At 32.0% G+C, this 21,627-nt stretch overlaps 1 protein-coding gene and 1 long non-coding RNA gene across 3 annotated transcripts; one reads left to right on the top strand and one right to left on the bottom strand.

Annotated features, from left to right (window-relative positions):
* Positions 1 to 4,054: 4,054 nt before the first annotated feature.
* LOC107857744 lies at positions 4,055 to 5,882 on the top strand. Its single transcript, XM_016702579.2, has 3 exons — positions 4,055 to 4,112; positions 4,179 to 4,422; positions 4,466 to 5,882. The coding sequence occupies exons 1-3, from the start codon at positions 4,055 to 4,057 to the stop codon at positions 5,880 to 5,882; spliced, it is 1,719 nt and encodes a 572-aa protein (XP_016558065.2).
* Positions 5,883 to 10,522: 4,640 nt separating this feature from the next.
* Positions 10,523 to 13,797, bottom strand: LOC124893685. Of its 2 annotated transcripts, XR_007050862.1 has the most exons (4): positions 11,865 to 13,797; positions 11,601 to 11,737; positions 11,139 to 11,522; positions 10,523 to 11,007 (listed from the first exon to the last, which is right to left on the bottom strand). It is a non-coding gene; the product is annotated as an uncharacterized LOC124893685 (long non-coding RNA). The 2 variants fall into 2 exon arrangements; XR_007050861.1 differs by having other exon boundaries at positions 11,601 to 13,797.
* Between the last annotated feature and the right edge of the window lie 7,830 nt (positions 13,798 to 21,627).

The following is a 21,627-nucleotide window of genomic DNA, read 5'->3' as shown; positions in this document are numbered from 1 at the left end:
CCCTTCTTTCCTTTATATAACACAATTACCTATTTGCCCCTCAATATCTCCAATATTTCTAAATAACTCAACACTTATTTATCTTCCAACTTGTATTTTTTTCTCTTTTTTATGTTTCTTTAATTTTTTATCTTTGCTTTTCTCTCTCTCTCTAATTTTTCTCAATCCTTACTTTTTTCCCTTTTTTCCGTCTATACTTCTATTTTTTTTAAAAATTCTCTTTTTTATTTCATTTGATTTTTATTTTTTTTATTTTTTATTTTTTTTCTTTTAGTTTTTCTCAATCCTTATTTTTTTTCTTTTCTCATCTCAACTTCTATTTATTTTTATATTTTTTTTTGTTTTTTTTCTTTTATTATTTTTCTCAATCTTTATTTTTATTTTGTCTCTTTTTATTATTTTTTCTCAACCTTTATTTTTCTTTTCTTCCCTCAACCTCTATATTTTCTTTATTTTTTTATTTTCTTTAACTTTTATTTTTTCTTTTTTAATATTTTTCTTCATTTTCTTCTTTTTTTCGCAATTTTTTTTCTTTTCTTAGATTTCTTCCAATCAAGTTATGCTCCATGAGCAAGAATTAACACTACCACATTGTAGAGGCAAGACTTATGACTTTCAAACAAGAGGTTACATTTCATGGGCAAGAGTTGACACTATCACATTGTGTTTTGATTTATGAGATGTTCTATAACTCTTACCTTAGAGGAAACACTTAGCTCAAGGACTTTCAAACAACAAATTATATTCCACGGGTAATAGTTGACTCTACCACGTTATGTTTTCATTTATGAAATATTCTACAACTCTTGCCTTAGAGGCAAGACTTAGCTCAAGGACTTTTCAATAACAAATTATGCCCCACGAGTAAGAGTTGACACTACCACATTATGTTTTCATTTATGAGATGTTCTACAACTCTTGCCTTAGAGGCAAGACTTAGCTTAAGAAATTTCAAACAATAAACTATGCCCCATGGAAAAGAGTTGATACTACCACATTATGTCTTTATTTATAAGATGTTCTACAACTGTTGCCTTAAAGACAAGACATAGCTTAAGGAATTTCAAACAATAAATTATGTCCCACGAGCATGAGTTGACACTATCACGTTATGCCTTTATTTATGAGATGTTCTACAACTCTTGTCTTAGGGGCATGACTTATCCAAAGAATTTTCAAACAAGTTACATACATTGGGCAAGAGTCAATACTAACACATTGTGTTTTTTACTTATGAAATTCTTTATAACTCTTGTCTTAGAGGTACGACTCGGCCCAAAGACCATCAAACAATAAGTTATACCCCATGGACAAGAGTTGATACCACCATATTGTGTATTGATTTATGAGATGCCTTATAGCTCTTTTCTTAGAGGCAAGACTTAGACTAAGGGCTTTCAAGCAATAAGTTATGCCCTATGGGCAAGAGTTGACTATACCACATCGTGTTTTGATTTATGAGATATTCTATAACCCTTACCTTAGAGTCAAGACTTAAACCAAGGACTTTAAACAACAAGTTACGCTCCATGGGTAAGAGTTGACACTGTCACATTATGTTTTGATTTATGGATGTTCTATAACTCTTGCCTTAGAGGCAAGACTTAGCCCAAGGACTTTTAAACAACAAGTTACGCTCCATGGTTAATATTTGACAATATTACATTGTGTCTTGATTTATGAGATGTTTTATAAATCTAAGACTTTCAAACAAAAAGTTATGCCCCATGGGTAAGAGTTGACACTACCGCATTATATCTTGATTTATGTGATGTTCTATACCTCTTTCCTTAGAGCTACGAATTAGTCCAAGGACTTTCAAACAACAAGTTACGCCCCATGGGCAAGAATTGACACTATCACATCGTGTCTTGATTTATGAGATATTCTATAACTCTTGCCTTAGAGACAAGGCTTAGCTAACAAGTTACACCCTACGGACAAGAGTTGACAATATCATATTGTGTCTTGATTTATTCAATACTCTATTAGTCTTGTCTCTAAGACAAGACTTAGCCCAAGGACCTCTCAAAAGAACAAGTTATGTCCAATGGACAAGTATTGACACTACAACGTTGTTTCTTGATTCATGAGATGTTCTATAACTCTTGCTTTAGAAGTAAGACTTAATTCAAGGATTTTCAACCAATAAGTTATGTTCCACAAGTAAGACTTAACACTACCACATTATGTCTTGATTTAATAGTTGCTCTACAATTTTGCCTTACAGGCAAGACTTATTCCAAAGGACTTCCTAACAACAAGTCATGACTTTAAATTTGCTTTGATATCAAAAAAGAAGATCCCTTTGCGGATTATCCAAGTTTTTATTTATTAGCAAAATATAATAGAAGTTTAGAAGAAAAAAGAGATTGATAAAAAAAAATAAAGGTAAGAGAAGACTAAATAATCAAAAAAAAAAAAAGTAAAAAAGATGAATGAGAAAAAACAAACATGGGAAAAAAAATTTGAGAAAAACGAATAAGAAAAAAAATGAGAAATGATAAAAAAACAAAAAAAAAATGAGACCAATGAATTAAAAAGAGAGAGAGAAATGAAATAATAAATAGTGTTTGTGAAAAAAATAAGAAAAAAATGTAAAATAAAAATAAAAGTTGAAACAAATGAATTAAAACAAGAAGAAAATTAAAATAAAAATTGAGAGACAAATGAGATAGAAAATGAAAAGTTTAAAAATATTTGAGGTGCAGAGGTGCAAAATGTATTTGTAAAAAAAGAAGAAAGGCTAGTCATTAAATTTTTTTTTATGAATATTAAATATCTAAAGCCATCCATTTTTGTAACTTTTGTACTTGTACTATACATTTTAAAAAAAGGAAGACTAGTCTTTAAATTTATGTTTTTTATGACTATTAAAAATCTAAAGCCACCGAAGTGGGTTCATCCCAGGTAATTTCCCGCTGGTTAGCCGCCATGCTCTGAAATTTTATACTTTAATATAGTACCCATCTTCGCGTAAGTATAAATCTGGATTTGGGACTCTCCAGTTTCGAGTCATGTATCTGCCATATAAGAATAGCCAGGAATATCTCGGGGGAGTTGGCTAAAAGGCCACTTCCAAAACCTTTTTGACATTTAGCCACCAAGTTTTTTTAATTGGTAAAATAGACACCCTAATGGGACCACAAAAAAAATGCAACTCTAGCACTCAACTTACAAAATATACACTTTAGCTCCTTTCCCGTTTCAGCCTCAATTTTTTTTAAAACTACACTTTAGTCCATGTCCAAAAATATAAATATTGGATAATTAATTTTAAAAAAATATCTTAAGCTTCTCAACTAATCCACTACCAACCACCCAATTTCAGTGCCATTTCCTCGACTTTCAAACCATTTTAAGATCATTTTTCTTCGAATTTTTTGGCATCCATCGAAAAGTGACATTATCTCCATTGTTTTAAGCCATTTTTTCTTATTTTTAGCTCCAATTTTTCTTCCATTTTCATACAAAAAGCTTGAAAATCAGTCTCACATTTCAAAATCGATTTTTGGCTCAATAGCAACATTCCAACACTCCTTAGGTTGTTTATAAGCTAAAATTCGTCAGATTATTCTGGTGCAGCTAAGAAGAAGAAGACTTCAGTCTATTAAGTCTAGGCTCATAAACCACTATTCAAGTCTATTAAATACTATTATCAAGGAATAACATGTGTATTATAGATTACGTGGTTGGTGGTGGTATATTTCCTGGTGAATGGGAGGAGACTCCTAAATATTAGGTTTGGAAAACCACATCTAAGAAGATAGTGTACATTTCCCTTTGTTGCAATGTTACATACGCCAATATGGTTAAAAGCGTAACGGAGACGGTGATTTAAGTTGTGATCAAAGCGAGGTAGTAATTAGTTACTTGATGAATGGGAGGGGAAAAATCTATCCAACATTCATAAGGAATGATAGACACGTGGAATTATACATTCTTTGTGTTGATTCTATAATTCCGGACCTATATTGTGGGTTAAAGTTGTTGGAAGCTCCTGGGAAGAAGCTTCCACAATAGCCCCACCCCTATGTCAACGGAATACGATTGCATGGGTGGTGATGAATTGGATAATAGTGAAGATAATAAAGAAAATGAGTATGGAGGAGGTGAGGACGGGCAGCTCGAATGAAAAAGAAGCCTCTCTTACTCAGACGACACCAATCCTTTTGTAGGACAAACATTCAAGGATAAGAAAACGTTGAATCTTTTGATGAAGCAGGCGTCGGTAAAAATGTCATTCAATTACATAACGGTGAAGAGTATTAAGAAATACTTGAGGGTGATCCTACTTTCCGGTGGATGGAGCGAGCATGTGCTATTAGAGAATCGGGTTGGTTTCAAATCCACAAATACGTGGGAGAGCATACTTGTGGCGTTGATCATGTCACGGGAAAGCACAAGAATGTCACCGTGGAGGTCATTGCCTCACTTATTTTAAACTTTTTCATCGACAACAAAGGTCCAAGCCTGAAAGAGATCGAGAAGATTGTATTTGGGGAGCTACATTACAGATCGGGCTATTAGAAATATTGGATGACAAGCATCATTGTGAAGAACATAGTTTGAGGTACGCCCGAGCATGGATATGCAGTGCTTCCCACATTTTCATATGTTTCAACGGCCTCAATCCTGAGTCTATTAATTCCCTCATAATCGATGAGGAGTCGGGAAGGTTTATTTACTACTTTATGGCATTTGGGGCTTCCATCCGTGGATATGCACACATGAGAAAAGTCATTGCCATTGATGGCACACATTTGTCCAGTAAGTACAAGGGCGTGCTGCTGTCCGCTGTTGCTCAAGATACGCAAAATCATATCTATCCCTTAGCGTATTGTGTGGGTGATAAAGAGAACAATGCGTCGTGGGGCTTATTCTTTAAGAAGCTTAAGGCCTTTGTCGTCGACGAACCAGAGTTATGCATTATCTTCGACAAAAACGTAAGCATAACCAACGGCCTTACAAGGCATTATCCGGTTGCACATCACGGTGTTTGTATGAGGCATCTCGGTGAAAATCTCTTAACAAATCACCATTGTTCTAAATCTCTCTATTTGTACTACCATGCTGCCAAGGCGTACACGTTGGAAAAATTCAATGACTACTTCAATGCCCTTAAAGAAAGATGCCCTAGCGTAGCAGCTTGCCTCGAGCATGAAGTTGGATTTGAAAAGTGGAGTCGGGCTCACTTTCTAGGTAATCGATTAAACGTCATGACCTCAAACATCGCCGAGTCACTCAATTCAATGTTGTGCAACGAAAGAGAGTACCCAATGGCGGCTATTTTCAATTCAATTGCACATAGGTTTGGAGAAATATTTAGGAAGAGGTACGCAGAGGTGGACAATCCAAAGACAACATTCATTCCCGTATCCGAGACGATCTTGAGGGAAAACATGACCGAGGGCGACAAATTATATGTGAAAAACATAAATGGAAGCACCGACGAATTCACCGTGCTTGGTTACGGTCGTTTCGCCAAGGTTAATATTTTGAGACAGTCATGTTCTTGCAGAAAGTATGACTTAGTGAAATTGTCATATGCTCACGCAATGGCAGCATTGTATTTGAAGCACGGGAACGAATATGACACTAGCATTTACAACTATTCTTCGCAAATATATTCGAAAGAATCATACGTCCTTGCATACTTGGAACCTATTTGTACAGCACAATTAGAGTCAGAGTGGAGTGTGGCGCGAGAGTATCTAAAAATACAAGTTTTTCCACCCGATTTTGATCTCAAACTCGGAAGGAGGAAGGTGAAACGCGTTAAGGGTGTGTTGGAGCCTTCAAGGTACAAGAAAAGAAACAAGTGCTCCAAGTGCAAAAGGCCGGGACATAAGAGAACAACATGCAGCCTTAACATAGGATAATATGATTGGCATTGTATTTTATGTTTTTGGTTTGTTCAAATGCACTGGACAATATGTAATGCGTATTCTGTTTTGAAAACCACTGAATAGCAGTTAAAATCAACTTTTTTTTGTTATACATTATCGATTCCAGTTCATATATTATATACTACGTAATAAATAAATTATAGACTGAAATAATTGACCAGCCTCATAATATATAATATATCAGTGTTTGATCTACAGAGTAAATATTCAATACGTAGTGTGTAATAAACCTACCTGGTTGTCTATTGAACAAACCCTTTTCTTCATACAATGTTGAATTCAAAATAATTATGACGCATTGAAAAAAGTGTCATTTTGAAAACAGTCATCCTAAGTTATAAAATCGACTATACACATTATACATCGACTGGACTCAAAATATATAATGGATCGATGCATAGTCTACGGGGTATAGTTTAAACTACATAGTATATCATCGACCAGTCGTTTAGTCTATTAGAGAAACCCTTTTTCTCATACACTGAACCTTTCAATGCAATTATTACACTTCGGGAAATGATACAATTTGAAATGCCTCGACTGCCATAACCACTGTTACTTTTCATTTATAATTCCCACACGTCTTCTCCCTTTCCATCAACACGTGTCAGATTCTATTGGTCGATTGTCTCATGCTCTGGTCTATTTAAAGAGGCCCTTGTCGATTTTAAACTAAATTTTTGAAGAAAAGACTAAGGAGAGAAGAAGATGGCTAGGAGGAGGTACACACTACGATCAATGCACAAAATGACAACCATCGACAACAGGGAGTTTCTTAGGCTTTGGAATGACCTGGATTTCCTTTTCCAGGTGATTGACGGCTGGACAGAGAGCTCCGGAGGATGGCTCATTTTCTTTGGGCCATAGCTGAGAGGCTCAACCTGGACCATAGTGAACTTATCACCCCTATTCATCCCTCTAGTCAAGTCTAGTTTAGTTTAGTTTGTTTTGTAGTTCATTGCTGAATGAAGCTTTCATGGTAGGATTGTTTAAATGAAAGCTTCGTTTTTTTTCTTTTCATTTGGGATTTTTTCCCAAAAATTGTAAATATAGATGCAATGAATTTTATCTATCTATAAACAAGTTTATGTTTTCATGATGTTCTATTTATCTATAATGATTTTATGTCTTTCAGTCTTTGTTGATTCTTCAGTAGTGCATGTTTAAGGATTTGCAAACACTGTTTAAACTTGGAGTACAGTACGAATATATAATCGACAACGCTAAATATGAATTATATATGCTCAATACGAATATATACTAGGTTACGTATGAATTATATACTGATATCAGTGTTGATGATCCTGTATATTGACATATTATCGATTTAGACTAAGGTCGATTATAGACCTATCATACCATCTATGATCAACTTACTAAATATATTGCCAGATTAAATAAAATAAAATTAGAGTATGTCAATTAACATCATTAAAACATTGTAAAGCAATTTTGATACATCAACTGTGACTCCTAATCACTTTTGGACGTGATCAAGTGTTATCTAAGACACGGTGTAGTCGTAGATTATTGAGATGACACAAAAAGGAGAAAAATAAAATAAAATAAATATTAATAATCCAAGCACTAAAGAACGACTACATATCATGAAAAAAGATTAGAAGAGTGTGATGACCATAATGAAGGGTAATGGTTGTCACTTGTGAGTGTTCAATGGACAAGTAGTGTCTAAGAACAAGGAGTCCTTCTCAATAGAGACGCTTGTTCTGAGTAATTGGTTGTTACTACCATTGCCCTCCCCTATACTCATTTAATCGAGTGTCCAATTATTTTGTAATCTCATATTATGATATTTAGACACTTTACATTGCGTGAATGATGTTTATTTATTTTATTTTATTTTATTTCTCACTTTTTTAATCTCACCTCCTTTTAAGATAGATCTATAATGATATCTTGAGTATATTATAGATAATTAGCTTTATCTATACCAGATTATATTATTAGTGATGTATCGACCAATTGAGTCTATTTTCAAAGAAGGTGAGATTAAAAAGGAAGAAATAAAATAAAATAAAATAAATAAAGATCGCTCACGCAATGTAAAGTGACTAAATATCATAATATGAGATTACAAAATAATTGGATACTCGATCAAATGAGTATAGGGGCAATGGTAGTAACAACCATTTACTCAGAACAAACGTCTCTGTTGAGAAGGACTCCTTATTCTCATACACTACTTGTCCATTGAACACTCACAAGTGACAACCACCACTCTTCCTTATGGTCATCACACACGTCTAATCTCTTGTCATGATATGTAGTCGTTCTTTAGCGCTTGGATGATTAATATTTATTTTATTTCTTCTCCTTTTTGTGTCATATCAATGATCTACGTGATACGGGAATGACAACGGAAACACGAAATCACACTTCAAATTAGTCCACTAATCTTAAGAATTCGAGGACCAAGATGGAGACCCCACTCGGATTCGTTACCAACAACAAGAATACAAGATACAAGGTGTATTTCAACACCAAAATAGCTATAAAACGTGATGAACAATATCAACAACAATAACACAAGTTTCGGATTCAATAAATGACCAAAACAGTCCACTACACAAGATAACAACAAGAAAAGTAAAGAATAGATAGTGAGACCAAGATTATTACAAGATTAAGAACTAAAGAGTATATTAAACTCAAAAACCCTAATGAATGTAATAATCAAAACCACACTCTTACGGTGACCATCAAGGGAATCAACTCACCTCAAGATCCACCATTTCCAAGCAAAGATCAATACTGGTTTTTCCAAGCCCTAACTAAGACCAAGTGTTCTACTCTCAAGAGAGAGAAATTTTAATGTTTCAATATTTCATCTTTGATAAACTAAAGAGAAAAGACCTAAAATACACTACTTATAGTAATTTACAAAAGTAGACAAAAAGACCACATTACCCTTAATGACCAAGGGTGGCCTTAGTGTATTCGAAGACAATATGAATTGTCTAAAATGCCCTTAAATCTAAGTGACCAAAATTCCCTTAGTAAAGGGAACCAAAACCGTGAACCAACAAAGGTGGTCCAAACCCGAGAGTCCTTAAATCTTCAAGGCTCCAAGCAATCTTCCACACTTGGGTTTGATCAATGGTAGGCTAAAACGTCCCCTCCAAGTATGATCTCATTCCCTCCATGCGACCAAAGCTTGATTCTTCACATAGTGACTTTGAATGATGTCGTCAAAAGCTAAGGTGACCATTATTCTTGTATCACTACGACTACACCGTGTCTTAGATAACACTTGATCACGTCCTAAAGTGATTGAGAGTCACAATTGATGTATCAAAATTGCTTTACAATGTTTTAATAGTGTTAATTGACATACTCTAATTTTATTTTATTTAATTTCTCCTTTTTATCCATTATTTTAAGCTGTCAATAAATTCAGTAAGTTGATCATAAACGGTATGATAGGTCTATAATAGACCTTAGTCTAAATCTATAATATGTAAATATACAGGATTATCAACACTGATATCAGTATATAATTCATACATAACCGAGTCGATTATAGAAGACATAAACATGCTTTAGAGACCCTTTGAAGTAAATGATAATCCATTTAAATTTGCTCCAATAGTACAATTCTAATAGGTAGAATTTTTCAATGGTCAAATTTTGGTAGCCTTACTATATTAATTAAAGGGACCCTTTTGAACTCCTTCATGTTCATTTATTCATGACTTTCTAGTTTTGCATCAACAATAACAATGTCGCAGTCATCTCAAACTTTCAAAAGTTCTTATATTTATCGTTGTGGTAATTCTGCGGTGTTAAAAACATCACGAACCGACAGGAATTCAGGTCAAAAATTTTGTAGTTGTGCGGTTGGAAAGGTTTTTTTTTTGTTTAAATAAAAATTTATTTATGTTCATCTCACAATCTAATTTACTAATTTATCCTCGTTATTTTAGGATAATGGTGGATGCTCTTATTTCAAGTGGATTTTCTCCGATTTTGAGGTGTCAAAATTTCAAGGCATTGCAAAGTTTGAAATATTGAAAAGGCTTATAGATTCCGAAGAAAATAGGGATCTTCTAATGACATTATATAGAGAATCAGAACACAAGATTGATCACTTAAAGGGATTGTTGAAAGACGTTGAAATTGAGAGGGATCAGCTTAAGCAGAGGTTAGTTATGGCTGAAGAAAAAGAAAAGGGCATGAAAATTATGGTGCATGGTTTACTATTAGTTTTAGATTTTTGGAAAGGTGTAATGAGGGTGTAGTGGGATTGAATATATTCTGATTCTTTTATTAATCGACTACTTTTTACTTATATTATATATGGTTTACCTTTTTCATTCATCGACTACACAACACTCTACTGTATATGCTTTACCTTTTAGTCAGAATCTATAATCAATGATGACATTCATGTAAAAGCAATGATATGTTAATTATATAAAATAAAAAATGTTTATCATAAACTATAAAAGCAGTTTAGAAAATAAAATTGTTCAGCTCGACACATTCGGAGCTGAAAATTAAAAAAGGTAAGATTGTCTAGTCTAATAAAAATAATTATCAGCCACAAATAAAAAGTAAACATTGTCTAAACATTCAACATTTTCATCTTCCACTTGCATCTTGTTGATTTCCTGAGTAACTTCATTAAGAAATTCATCTAAGTTCGGAAATTCATTTTCATTTTTATTTTCTTTCTCCGCGATGCCTTCTTTTTCTGATGCATAATTTCTTCTCCCTCTTCTTTCTCTACTTCTCCTGCATTCTTCTCTTCTACTTTCTATTCATCTCCTTCATTATTTTCTTCTTCACAAACACTTTTCTCATTTTTATCTTCTTCATTCTGCCTGTCTTCATCATGATCCTCCTTCTCCACACCAGCTGATCCATCAGCTTTGTTTTCTTTTTCACAAACAGCTTCTTCATTTCTTCTTCTTCTTTCTCTTTATCGCTTTTATCTAGATTTTCCTTCTAGGGATCATCACCTCATCAGCATTGATCGAGGCCTGTTCTAAAGCTACTACCTTAAGGAGCGCTTCTTTAATGTCGCTATCATCGCGGACAACCCTTGCCGCTGAATGCTGACTTTGCACCTGCACACCTGCATTTTTAAGTATTTACCGTTTATAATAAACTAAGATATCGGTTGATGAAGAATGATATAGATTCTATTATAAGTAAAGGGGATTATATAAAATATGCAACTTTTATAATATATAGAGCAGATATTACCTTCATCTTCATCTCTCTTCTTTTGCTTCTCCTTTTCTGCTCTCCTCAGCCTCTCTTCTTTCAGAAAATCAATGATGTCCTTGATCGACTCCTCCAGCGTAAACACGCGTTCTTTCAGATTTTCAATCATCGATATCTTTCCCAATTCTTTCAGCTTACTTGTCCCCGTACCCCGAGTAACATTCCTTGAAACAGTATATCCACCCAAATCCCGGTCATCATCTCCATCCTCACCATTCGATGAGGTGATGACAGTTACACCCTCCAGATGGGCCTGCAAGCCATCGATGAATGTGTCTTTTGGTTCGTCTGTGATGCTTTAAACTTTTTCATGTAGTGTTGCTTCATTTCACGGACTGTGGGGATGAGGTACGGGTGCACTCTCTACAGATAAATAGGCAAATGTGATTGATTAGCAACACAATATTGGTAAAACTATTGTTCGAAAAGATAGTTTCATACCTTTATGCTCCATCCGTTCAAATATGGATCACCTTCGATTAGTTTATCTTCTTTTGAGGTGTGTCATCTGAGCAATCGGGGAATGGGCAGTGAGTCTTCAGTTGATTTACCATTTTCCCTGCCAAACGCAGGAAAGGCTTCGTATATCCAAATTTGTGATCAAAAGAAAAAACAAAAACATATAACTGAGAGTCAGTATAGTATACATACCATAGATGAATTACAGTATATAATAAAATACTTCAATGGTTTATAATCAAATACCATAAATGCCCAGGGAAATCTGTAGAGCGCGTATGATGAAATTCCCTTTGTCACAAATGTCTTCTTCTGCCTGCTGAAGTCTGTCCGCTTCTTTAGATAGTCTAGAGTCAAGGTAAATGACTTCTTACCCCAAGGGTATCTCTCAAAGAAGCCCAAGTTATCCACCATCTTGATGGTGTCTATGTCCACGATTTTTGACAAGTCGTGTGCAAACAATATGCAGTGCACGAACCAAACCAAGTAGCATTTGAACTTGTCCTCCTTGTCCAGCCTCTCACCTCTAATAAGCTTCAACAATTTTTTTGCATTTACACTCCTCTTTTTTTCGCAATCTTTTTCAAAAAAGCTTCACCCTTTTCCATCGCTTTGACATATTTTGAATCATGGGGATAACGCCCACAATTTAAAGTCGTGATTAGCGCAAACTCCTTCAGGACTGTCATAGATGCCGAACCATATTTCATGCAGTTTGTTGTCCTGTTTAACTCGGCGAAGAAGTGTATAGTGGACAAGATGTCCGTTAAACTTTCTATGTTCTGGAAAGTCCCGTAAACCACCAAACCAGGAATTCTTAAACCTAGACTTCAGACGTTGATCAACCATGACTTGTTTGAATTCATAAAACATTTTTAAATGGGACATAATGGATATCTTAGCCGGAAATGATCCGACATCATCCAGGACTATAGTGAGGTCGTATCTCTCAGTCGAAATAAACCTTGCACAGTGGGCAAGATCAATGCTTCCTCATCTATCCTAGCCTCAATTTTTATTTCCTCCGGCTCATTTCGAACCGAAGCTTCAATAGCTTCCTCGCTGTAATTTCTATTCTCTGATTCATTGACTACTCGTTTTTTTCTCAGATCTATCAACTTCTACAGCCTTGTGTTTGTTACCTCTAGCCATTTGTTATGATCTACGGACAAAAAATAACATTTCTCAACTCTATCAACAAATACAATACCTAATCGACCTAACAGTCTATTAACATGACAACAGTTGCAACACCAAAAAAACCTATTTGTAGAAGAAGTTTCTTCCAAAACAACTCCATCACCCATAAGAACATTCATCTAAATCACCATTCTATTGAACAAAAATAGAAATGAACTAGAATTTTTAGCACGAAAATAGAGAAAAATTGGCAAAAAAATCTCAACGCAATCATCGAGGGAAATTAAAATCCAACAAAAATAATGCACGACAAACCAAATACCAACTTAAAAACACAAATTTTAAGTAAAATCAAACCCCATTTTTTTTTTAAAAAAATAATTTTTCGGGTCCAAATATCAAATACGAATATGATTCAAACCAATAGGAATCCCAAACATGAACGTGCTTCTACAACACCATTATATTGGAGAAAAGTTTGAACAAAAATCACATATCTTGCCACATTTCGACAAAATTAGTGATGAAATTTCAACATGCAATCGCCAAGGATAATCGATATACACCAATCATCCATCAACAATCAAGTAAATATCAACTAAAAACAACCAATTTCAGTAAAATCAAGCCCCATATTCAAAAAAAAATCAAATTTTTTTAACTCCAACGAGTTCAACCGCCACAACGAATTCGAAAAAAATAAAATAAAAAAACTCATTAATATAGAGCACAAATTAATCAAAAGATGAATATAACTTATCTGAAGTTGAAGATCGAAGTTAGAGATGATTTATACAAGCTCGAAATTGAAAAATGGTGGAAAGGGGAGATGAAGTGGGAGAGAGTAACGAGAGAAGATGAGAGAGAATTTTTTTTTGTATTTAATGATAGAGTGGGGTTAAAAATGTATTCCCTCTGTTTAAAAGAGAATGACCTACTTTTTTTTAGTCCGTTTCAAAAAAGAATAGCCCTTTTTTTTTGCAATACTTTAATTTCAATTTTCTACATAGTATGTTTAGGACTACAAGATTAAAGGGCATTTTGGTACATTTGACACAACTTTAAATTAAGGCCACAAGATTCAAAAGTCTTCTCTATTTTCTTAAACTTTGTGTCAAATCAAAGTAGGTCATTCTTTTTTAAACGGAGAAAGTATTTAATAAATACATAAGAGGTTCCAAAAGATTCAACAAATACATAAGAGGTGCCAAAAGATTTTTTATTTTACACTTTAACCCATATCCCACAAAAACCTAAAAAATTAGGTCAAACAAAAAAAGATGTCTATTTCTCAAAATAAATTTTCAATGTGGCCTTTCAACTAAATGTTCTCGAGTATCTCTTAGGGGCCGTTTGATATGAGGTACTAAGACAAGTTATCCCGGGATAAAACAATAGTCCCGGAATAAACTTTTTAATAAATCGTTTGGTTTGGCAATACTTGGGATAACTTATCCCGGGATTAATAATAGTCTCGGGATAAGTTATACCACATATTTGGTGGTATAAGTTATCCCACCTTAATTTATCCCGGGATAAATTATAAAATGATAAAAATATCCCAAATCCATTACAAACACATTTCTCCAATCTTTTTCATCATCTTTAATTATTGCTTTTGAAATTGAAAAAAGATTATTGATATCTACTTGATTTTCTAAAACGTGTTATTTATGACAAATTAAAAATATTAAAATATTTTATTTTGGAACGAAGGAAATATATGACTAAGAAAAATTAGCCTCTTATTAATTAAACTTTGCATTTTTTTTTCATTCCATTACTTGTGAATTTTATAAACTTATACGTTATTTTCTTATATAAAAGATCAAAATGCAAAATTAACAAATTAAAAAATAAAATATGTTAGATTCATACATAATAAGGATCAAAACTAGGTACTATAATTTTTTATATATCCAACAAAATGTAGGTACTATAATTTTTTAAGCATAGAAAAATGAAATTTAACATCAACTTTTTCCTTCCAAGTGTTATTTTTGTGAATTGATAACACAAAAAGTTCTTACTACACAATGAAAAGATTAACTAAAGTAAGTATATTTTATAATAATAATTACCATTCACTAGTAATCTATAAAATATTTTAACAACTACAAAGGCATTGCCTAGTTTTAATACACATTATCGTTTCACAATCGACTCTATTGTTCAATTACATATTTTAAATTAAATAGTTTTTTAATAACTTGAAAATTGATATTGTGTATATCAATTAAAATGAATTTTAATATTCTATATTATATGAGTAATATGTGTTTAAATGAAGTGACATAAACAACAAATCTTCTTTTACTTTAACAAACTTAAGTTGGAAGTTTTTCATTCAAACTAAATAAGATGTAGTAAGTTCTTTTTTTTAAAAACGCACACGGTATAATCATGGAAAGGCACATGCAAAAAAATTAAAGTTAAATAAGATGAAAGTTTTATTTTTAAAATACACACGATATAAACATGAAAATACACACAAAAAAAAATTAAGCAAAATAAAATGAAAGTTTTATTTTTAAGAATAAATATTTAAAGTTTGAAAATAAATATATATAAACAAAAAAAAAGTTAAATAAGATAGGGTATTTTGGTAATCAAATATTTTATTCTTAGAAATTATACCATGCATATTAATTTGAAAACAACAAATCAAACACTCAACAAAAAATAATCCCAGCATAACTAATCCCATTATAACTTATTCCATCATAACTTATCCCAACATAACTAATCTCTTGTAACTACATTTTTAACCAAACGACACCTTACTACATATGCAATCAATGCACACTTCCACTTTGTTGTTCAATGCACACTTCCACTTTGTTGTCTCACTAATACATTCTTCCTAGTCTAATGTGACCACTATATTACCACCAACAATTTCTGGGGGAACATATGATAGCAACATACCATTTTCAGCAGAACGATTCCCAATAAAGAGATTTGCCCGCGTCGGTATTGTCGATTTCTCATCCATCTTTGGCACTTTGATCATCTTTCTATTCAGCATCCTCCGATGTCAACATCATATTATTCATCTTGGTACCACTTCCACGTGGTCCAACTCCAACTGATTGCAGACTAGGTTGCGTAGAAAGAGCAACAGGAGCAGATATGTCACTCCACCACAGGCTAGGTTGCACAGACAACACAAACAACGTTGAGATTCAATTTCTTATGCACCTGAGTAGATGTCCCAAATTTCAGAGAATTAGGTTGAAATGGATGCCCAGTGGGTGTCACTACCAGCTATTCATTTCCTTTTTATAAGGTTCAGCTATCACACGAGCACTAACCGAGCTTCCTACCGTCACCAATGTTTCCTTGCAAGGTCGCCCCCTTTTCTTTTGCCACGGTTATCCTTGAATGGCGCAGGTTACCTTAATGTACGCCGAGAGCCATAGAGAAAGAGAGGTTGGCTACTTTTTAATTAACCGATGCCATGTCACATTAAAATTCACCTAAAATAATTTTATTTTGTTGACTTGGAAATTCAAATCATTCAGAAGAGAGAAATTGATCTCAAAAAACTGGGTAATGAAGAGCGTGAAAAGAAACTGCTAACAAAGTAACATATTTAGAAAATATGATGTTCTTTAAACTCTTTTATCAAAGAAAAGGGAAAAATTGATCTCAAAATTTCTCACTCAATACACCTATCAGATATCTCTTTGATGTTGCTGAAAGAGTAATTATTTGAGGTAAATCACACTGTCTTAGTTGTGATTGATTAACCCTCGATCTATAGGGTACCGAGAGAGAAAAATGAGTTGAAAACTCACACAAGTTTTTAATTAAAAAAAAAACAAGAGATAAGTGTATTCACAATATTATTAAGTTAAAAAAATAAAGTCACTTAAATAATTAGGACAGTTGTTCGACAATTGTCTTAGTTGTCTCAACAACTATCTAAATTATCCAACAACTTTGATGGTTATTGAGATAATTTGTATAGTTTTTGAGACAACTTTTTTAATTGTTGAAATGAAAATATTTTTTTAAAAAAAACTAAATAAAAATTGTCCTTTTTATCCCCCCCAAAAAAAAAACTGAAATTTTTATTCCCTTTTATCCAATTTTTTTTTTTAAGAATTGACTCTCACCTAATTGAGTAACTAGTTTGAGTAAATTTCATGGGTGGTCATCCAACTTTGTGTTGATTATCCAAAAGTTACTATTTTTTATTTTGTTTTACAAAAATCATTTAACTTTGTCTCAGCTTTCGCAAAGTTATTTTGACAAAATTTGAATAAAAAACTACATAAAATGTGAGATGAAATAAAAAACATCTCTTATATTTAAGGGTAGGTTCAAAATGGCCTCTCAAATATACTTTTGATTAATTTTGATCCACTATATTTCTAAAAATGAGTCTTTTATTTACATATATTTGACAAAGTTTACTGACCAAATTTAACGAAATTAAAAAAAAAAAAGTAAAACCAAAAAATCTTAAAATAATGTACGATAATTATATTTTTATTTTACTATTACATTATTATTTTGATTAATTTATAGACATCTTTTCTTTACTTTTATTACATATTTTTAGTAGATTATTAAGTAAATAAATATAATTGTTAAATTATTTTATAATAGTTTCTACGAATATTATTATCAATATATTAAATATGCGGAGTGAACTGCAATATTTGTAACAAGTAGGGTTACTAAAAGAAATTTAAAAAATAAAATAATGTTACTTATTATGAAATATAAAAGTTTAAAATTTTTGAATGATAGATTCTTTTAAGGGGCTAGGAAGGAAGTCGAAAGATTTGTTGAAATTAGTTGAAAATAGAGTTATGATGAAAATTCTAAATTTATACCAGTGTTTTACTCCTTAATATTTCAATTATTTCATAAAAAAATTAATTCCAAGTATGCATTTTTGTATTAGTGTCAAATACATAGAAGGAGTTGTTATAAAGAAATTTAAATAATCAAAGAACGCCTGATATCATATGTAACATAAGAGATCAACGTTATGAAACGAAACTTGTGAAGGGATTTATGAAATTATTCTATAAATAAATAAATTAACCTAGAAAGAAACACTAAATCCTCCAATAAATTTTAAAAAAAACTGAAAATTAGAAAGAATACTTCTCTAAATGTGATTCAGTATTAATTTTTTTTTTTCAAAGTTTTGTAAAATTTAACAATCAGAATTTGTTAAATATTTTATGAAGATCAAATATACTCACATTTAGCAAGCTTAAAATATCAAAATTACTCAAAAATATTTGAGAGGCCATTTTGAACTTACCTTAAAACACAAGGGATCTTTTTTTATTTATTTATCACACATTTTAATTTAATTTTGTTAAAGTGACTTTTGTGAAAGATAAGATAAAATTAAATGACTTTTGTGTAACAAAACAAAAAATAATAACTTTTGAGTAATAAACACAAAATTGAATGATCATCCATGAAATTTACTCTTAAACTATGTTGTGTATTACTTATTATCTCAAGTTTCATTCAGTTTTTTGCTTCTGATCCGAGTTCGGGTTGCCCCAAAATGGAAGTGCATCTCTCTGGAACTTCACTTACCAATTTTCCAAGGCACAACATCAATTACTAGGTGTGCTTAATTTAATTGATATCCTGGAGGGTTTGATGTGCCTTAGGTGAACATTTGGAGAACATTACAAAATTGTTTTGTAGTTTTTGTAGTTTTTGTGAAGAATATGAACAAGGGGAAAGAATAGAAATGACACCTTAGATCAAACAAATTTCACGAAAATGGTCATGAAATTTAAATTTTACTTTCTAGCCATTTCAATTTGTTGGCTTGTTCTATGCAGTTTCTATACACCTTCTATACAGTTTCTATACATATCTTATACATATAAATATTTTATACGAAAATTATATAGTTCCGATACACAATTTAAACAATAACTATACATTTTTTTTTATACATTTTATACAACAATTATATAATTTTTATACACTTTCTATATATTTTTTATATATATTGTATACATGTGCATATTTGGTAGAACTATACAATATCTATACATATATCTTATATAGATACATATTCTATATAACAGTTATACCATTTTTATATAATTATATTTAATTATTATTTTTAAACAATTAAAAAAATAGAATATTTTTCAATTAAAAATTTTATAGAAAAAAAACTGAAAATATTTTTAGAAAGGGCCAAATGATCTAAGTTGAAAACTGTATCAGTATTGTATATGGACTGTATCAATATAAGATATAAACTGCATCTGAACTACATGGGTCAAAATGACCCAAATTAAGAAAGAACAGGAAATAACTATTATACGGCATTAATATACCTGATAGATTATTTTATGTTCATAGGCCCAAACTTAAATTTTTTTTAAAAAAGAGCTATACCATGTCTTTTTCCTTATGAATAAAGCTTATAAGAGTGATGAATTTCCTCTAAATTAATGATGGTATACTGTTCACTTGGTAGAGAAAGAGGTGGGAGACGTACGGGCCAAAGGAAGAAGAATTACATGTCACTTATGTCAAACTTCTTTTTTCCAATGGCAGAATACTTCGTCAGACTCATCAACTTGACGTCATCTTTCACTTTATCACCTCAAGTAGACACTCACTTTTGGCACCTCAAGAAGCATACAGGTGTGTCATTTTGACACCTTTTGTAGAGGTGGTAAGGTGTGTGTATTACACCTATGTAAAGGTGCATTAAAGTCTTTTTTCAGTTGATGTGGCGTCTGAATTGACCCATAAATAATATATTCACTCATCTTTGTTAATTTATACCTTCTTCCTCATTTTTAGTCAATATTTTTATCAATCTTAAACTTATTTAATGGTGAAAATTATTGGGAGAGGTTTAAAAATTAAATACACATTTAGAGGTTTGTGAAAATTAAATAATAAATATCATTTTTTTATTCATTTTCTTTTCTTTTCAGACATTAAAATGGACATATATTCTCCGAAAAAGAGTTTAATTGGATTAAGAAAAAGTCAAAAATAGATAAAATTTGTTGTTGGATTGTTTGAAAATCTTTACTTTTCATTATCACTATTGCATAATCTTATTTTTTTGCTTCCATTGAATATGTTGAATCTTATTTTTTGTTTCCATTTGAAGAAGATGGCGTTGAAAGAAAGACAAAAAAGAAGAGAAGTAAAAATGTTTGATAATTGAAGAAAAAATTGATGATTCGGGGTGGGGGTGGGCGGAGAAGACAATTCGCGGGGGACGGGGGCTGGGGTGTTTCAAGAAAGGGGGAGAGGGTATTTGAAAGAAGATGATTGGGGGTTGAGGTGGGTGGGGTGGGGTGGGGATGTTTGGAGAAGACAACTGGCGGAGGAGGGAATGCTGGGGTGTTTGAAGAAAGAGAGGAGGGGTTAAAGAAGATGAATGGGGTTGGGGTACGGGAGACGGGGTGGTATTTAGAGAAGAAGCCTGGTGGGTTTTGGGGTGAGGGTGGGGGGTTGATTTATTTTAATTTAAATTAATTATTTAAAAATTATGTGGATAAAAAAATAACAAATGTCCTAGTATTATTGGTCACTTTACTCGTCATATTTATCACTTTACATGTCACAGCCCGTGTAATACACGATACAACAAAAGCAACAACAATCTAGTATATTCCCTCAAAGTGGGGTGTGGGGAGGGTAGAGTATACGCAGTCCATACCACTATCCCTAAAGAGGTAAAGAGGTTGTTTCCGATAGACCCTCGGCTCAAGATACAAGGCAGCGCGTGCAATACACGCATACCATATATTTTTACGGATTGTGCAAAAGGTGTCAAAATGACACATTCATACGCTATTTGAGGTGCCAAAAATAATCAGCATCTACTTGAGATGTCAAAGTAAAAGATGATGTCAAGTTGAGGGACCTGACGATGTATTTCGCCTTTTCTAATTAAATTGAATTTCCAAGTCAACAAAATAAATTATTTTAGGGTGAGTTTTAACAATGACATGATATTTGTTGTTTTGAGGAATAAAATTGAGTCAATACATTAATGGAAAGGATTTTTTTTTTTTAGCCCAAAATCAAATGAATAACATATTTGATCCATTTTCAATTACTAATGGATATTTTTGGCCGCTTTTTCATTTTTCATATTTCATTTTTCAAAATAAAAATTTCAAAACTAGGGAGGTGAGCTTAATTCCAAAATCTCAAGGAAAGTTACTCTTGTATGTAAGACTAAATTTCAAATGAGTTCTCTGAGATCATCTCTAAGTAAGTTGGCATAGATTAATTTTATCCTCCTTAAGTTTTTATACAAAAATATCATAATTATTAGTTAACTAGCTCAAATTACTATTAGGAAAGAAAATAGTAACCAAATAACGAAATAAATAATCTACAAATTTATACCACGATTCTTTATCATATATATAACAAATAGAAATGTTTTTATATTTTTAATTTAAGTTTTATGCATTTAAACGATATAAAAAAAAGGGATCTTTCATGAATAACAACACTTTGCTATAAAACCCACCTTCCGTAGTCACATTTTACATAATTATCATTTATAACCTTTGTATTCGATTAACAGTCGTTGTATTCACTTTTACTCAGTGGTCTGTATTCATAAAAAACGTAAATGCACTACTTATTTAGTTTCGCCAAAAACACTGCCACTATTTTTTTTATTTTTTTATTTTACGTGTTTTCCCGTTTTTTCTTCTTATTTTTTCTACTTTTTCCTATTTTTATTTTTTTCATTTCTTTCTTTTTATTTTTCTCTATCTTTAATCTGTAACTTTTATTTCTCTTTCTTCTTTTCTTTTATAATTTTTTTTGTTTTCTTTTTTGTACTTATTTTCTTTATCATTTTTTTGTTCTATTTTATATT

The sequence above is a fragment of the Capsicum annuum genome, chromosome 2, assembly GCF_002878395.1.
Source record: "Capsicum annuum cultivar UCD-10X-F1 chromosome 2, UCD10Xv1.1, whole genome shotgun sequence".
Taxonomy (NCBI): domain Eukaryota; kingdom Viridiplantae; phylum Streptophyta; class Magnoliopsida; order Solanales; family Solanaceae; genus Capsicum; species Capsicum annuum.
Note: the sequence above shows the minus strand (reverse complement) of the source record. Positions and strands in the feature narration are given on the sequence as shown.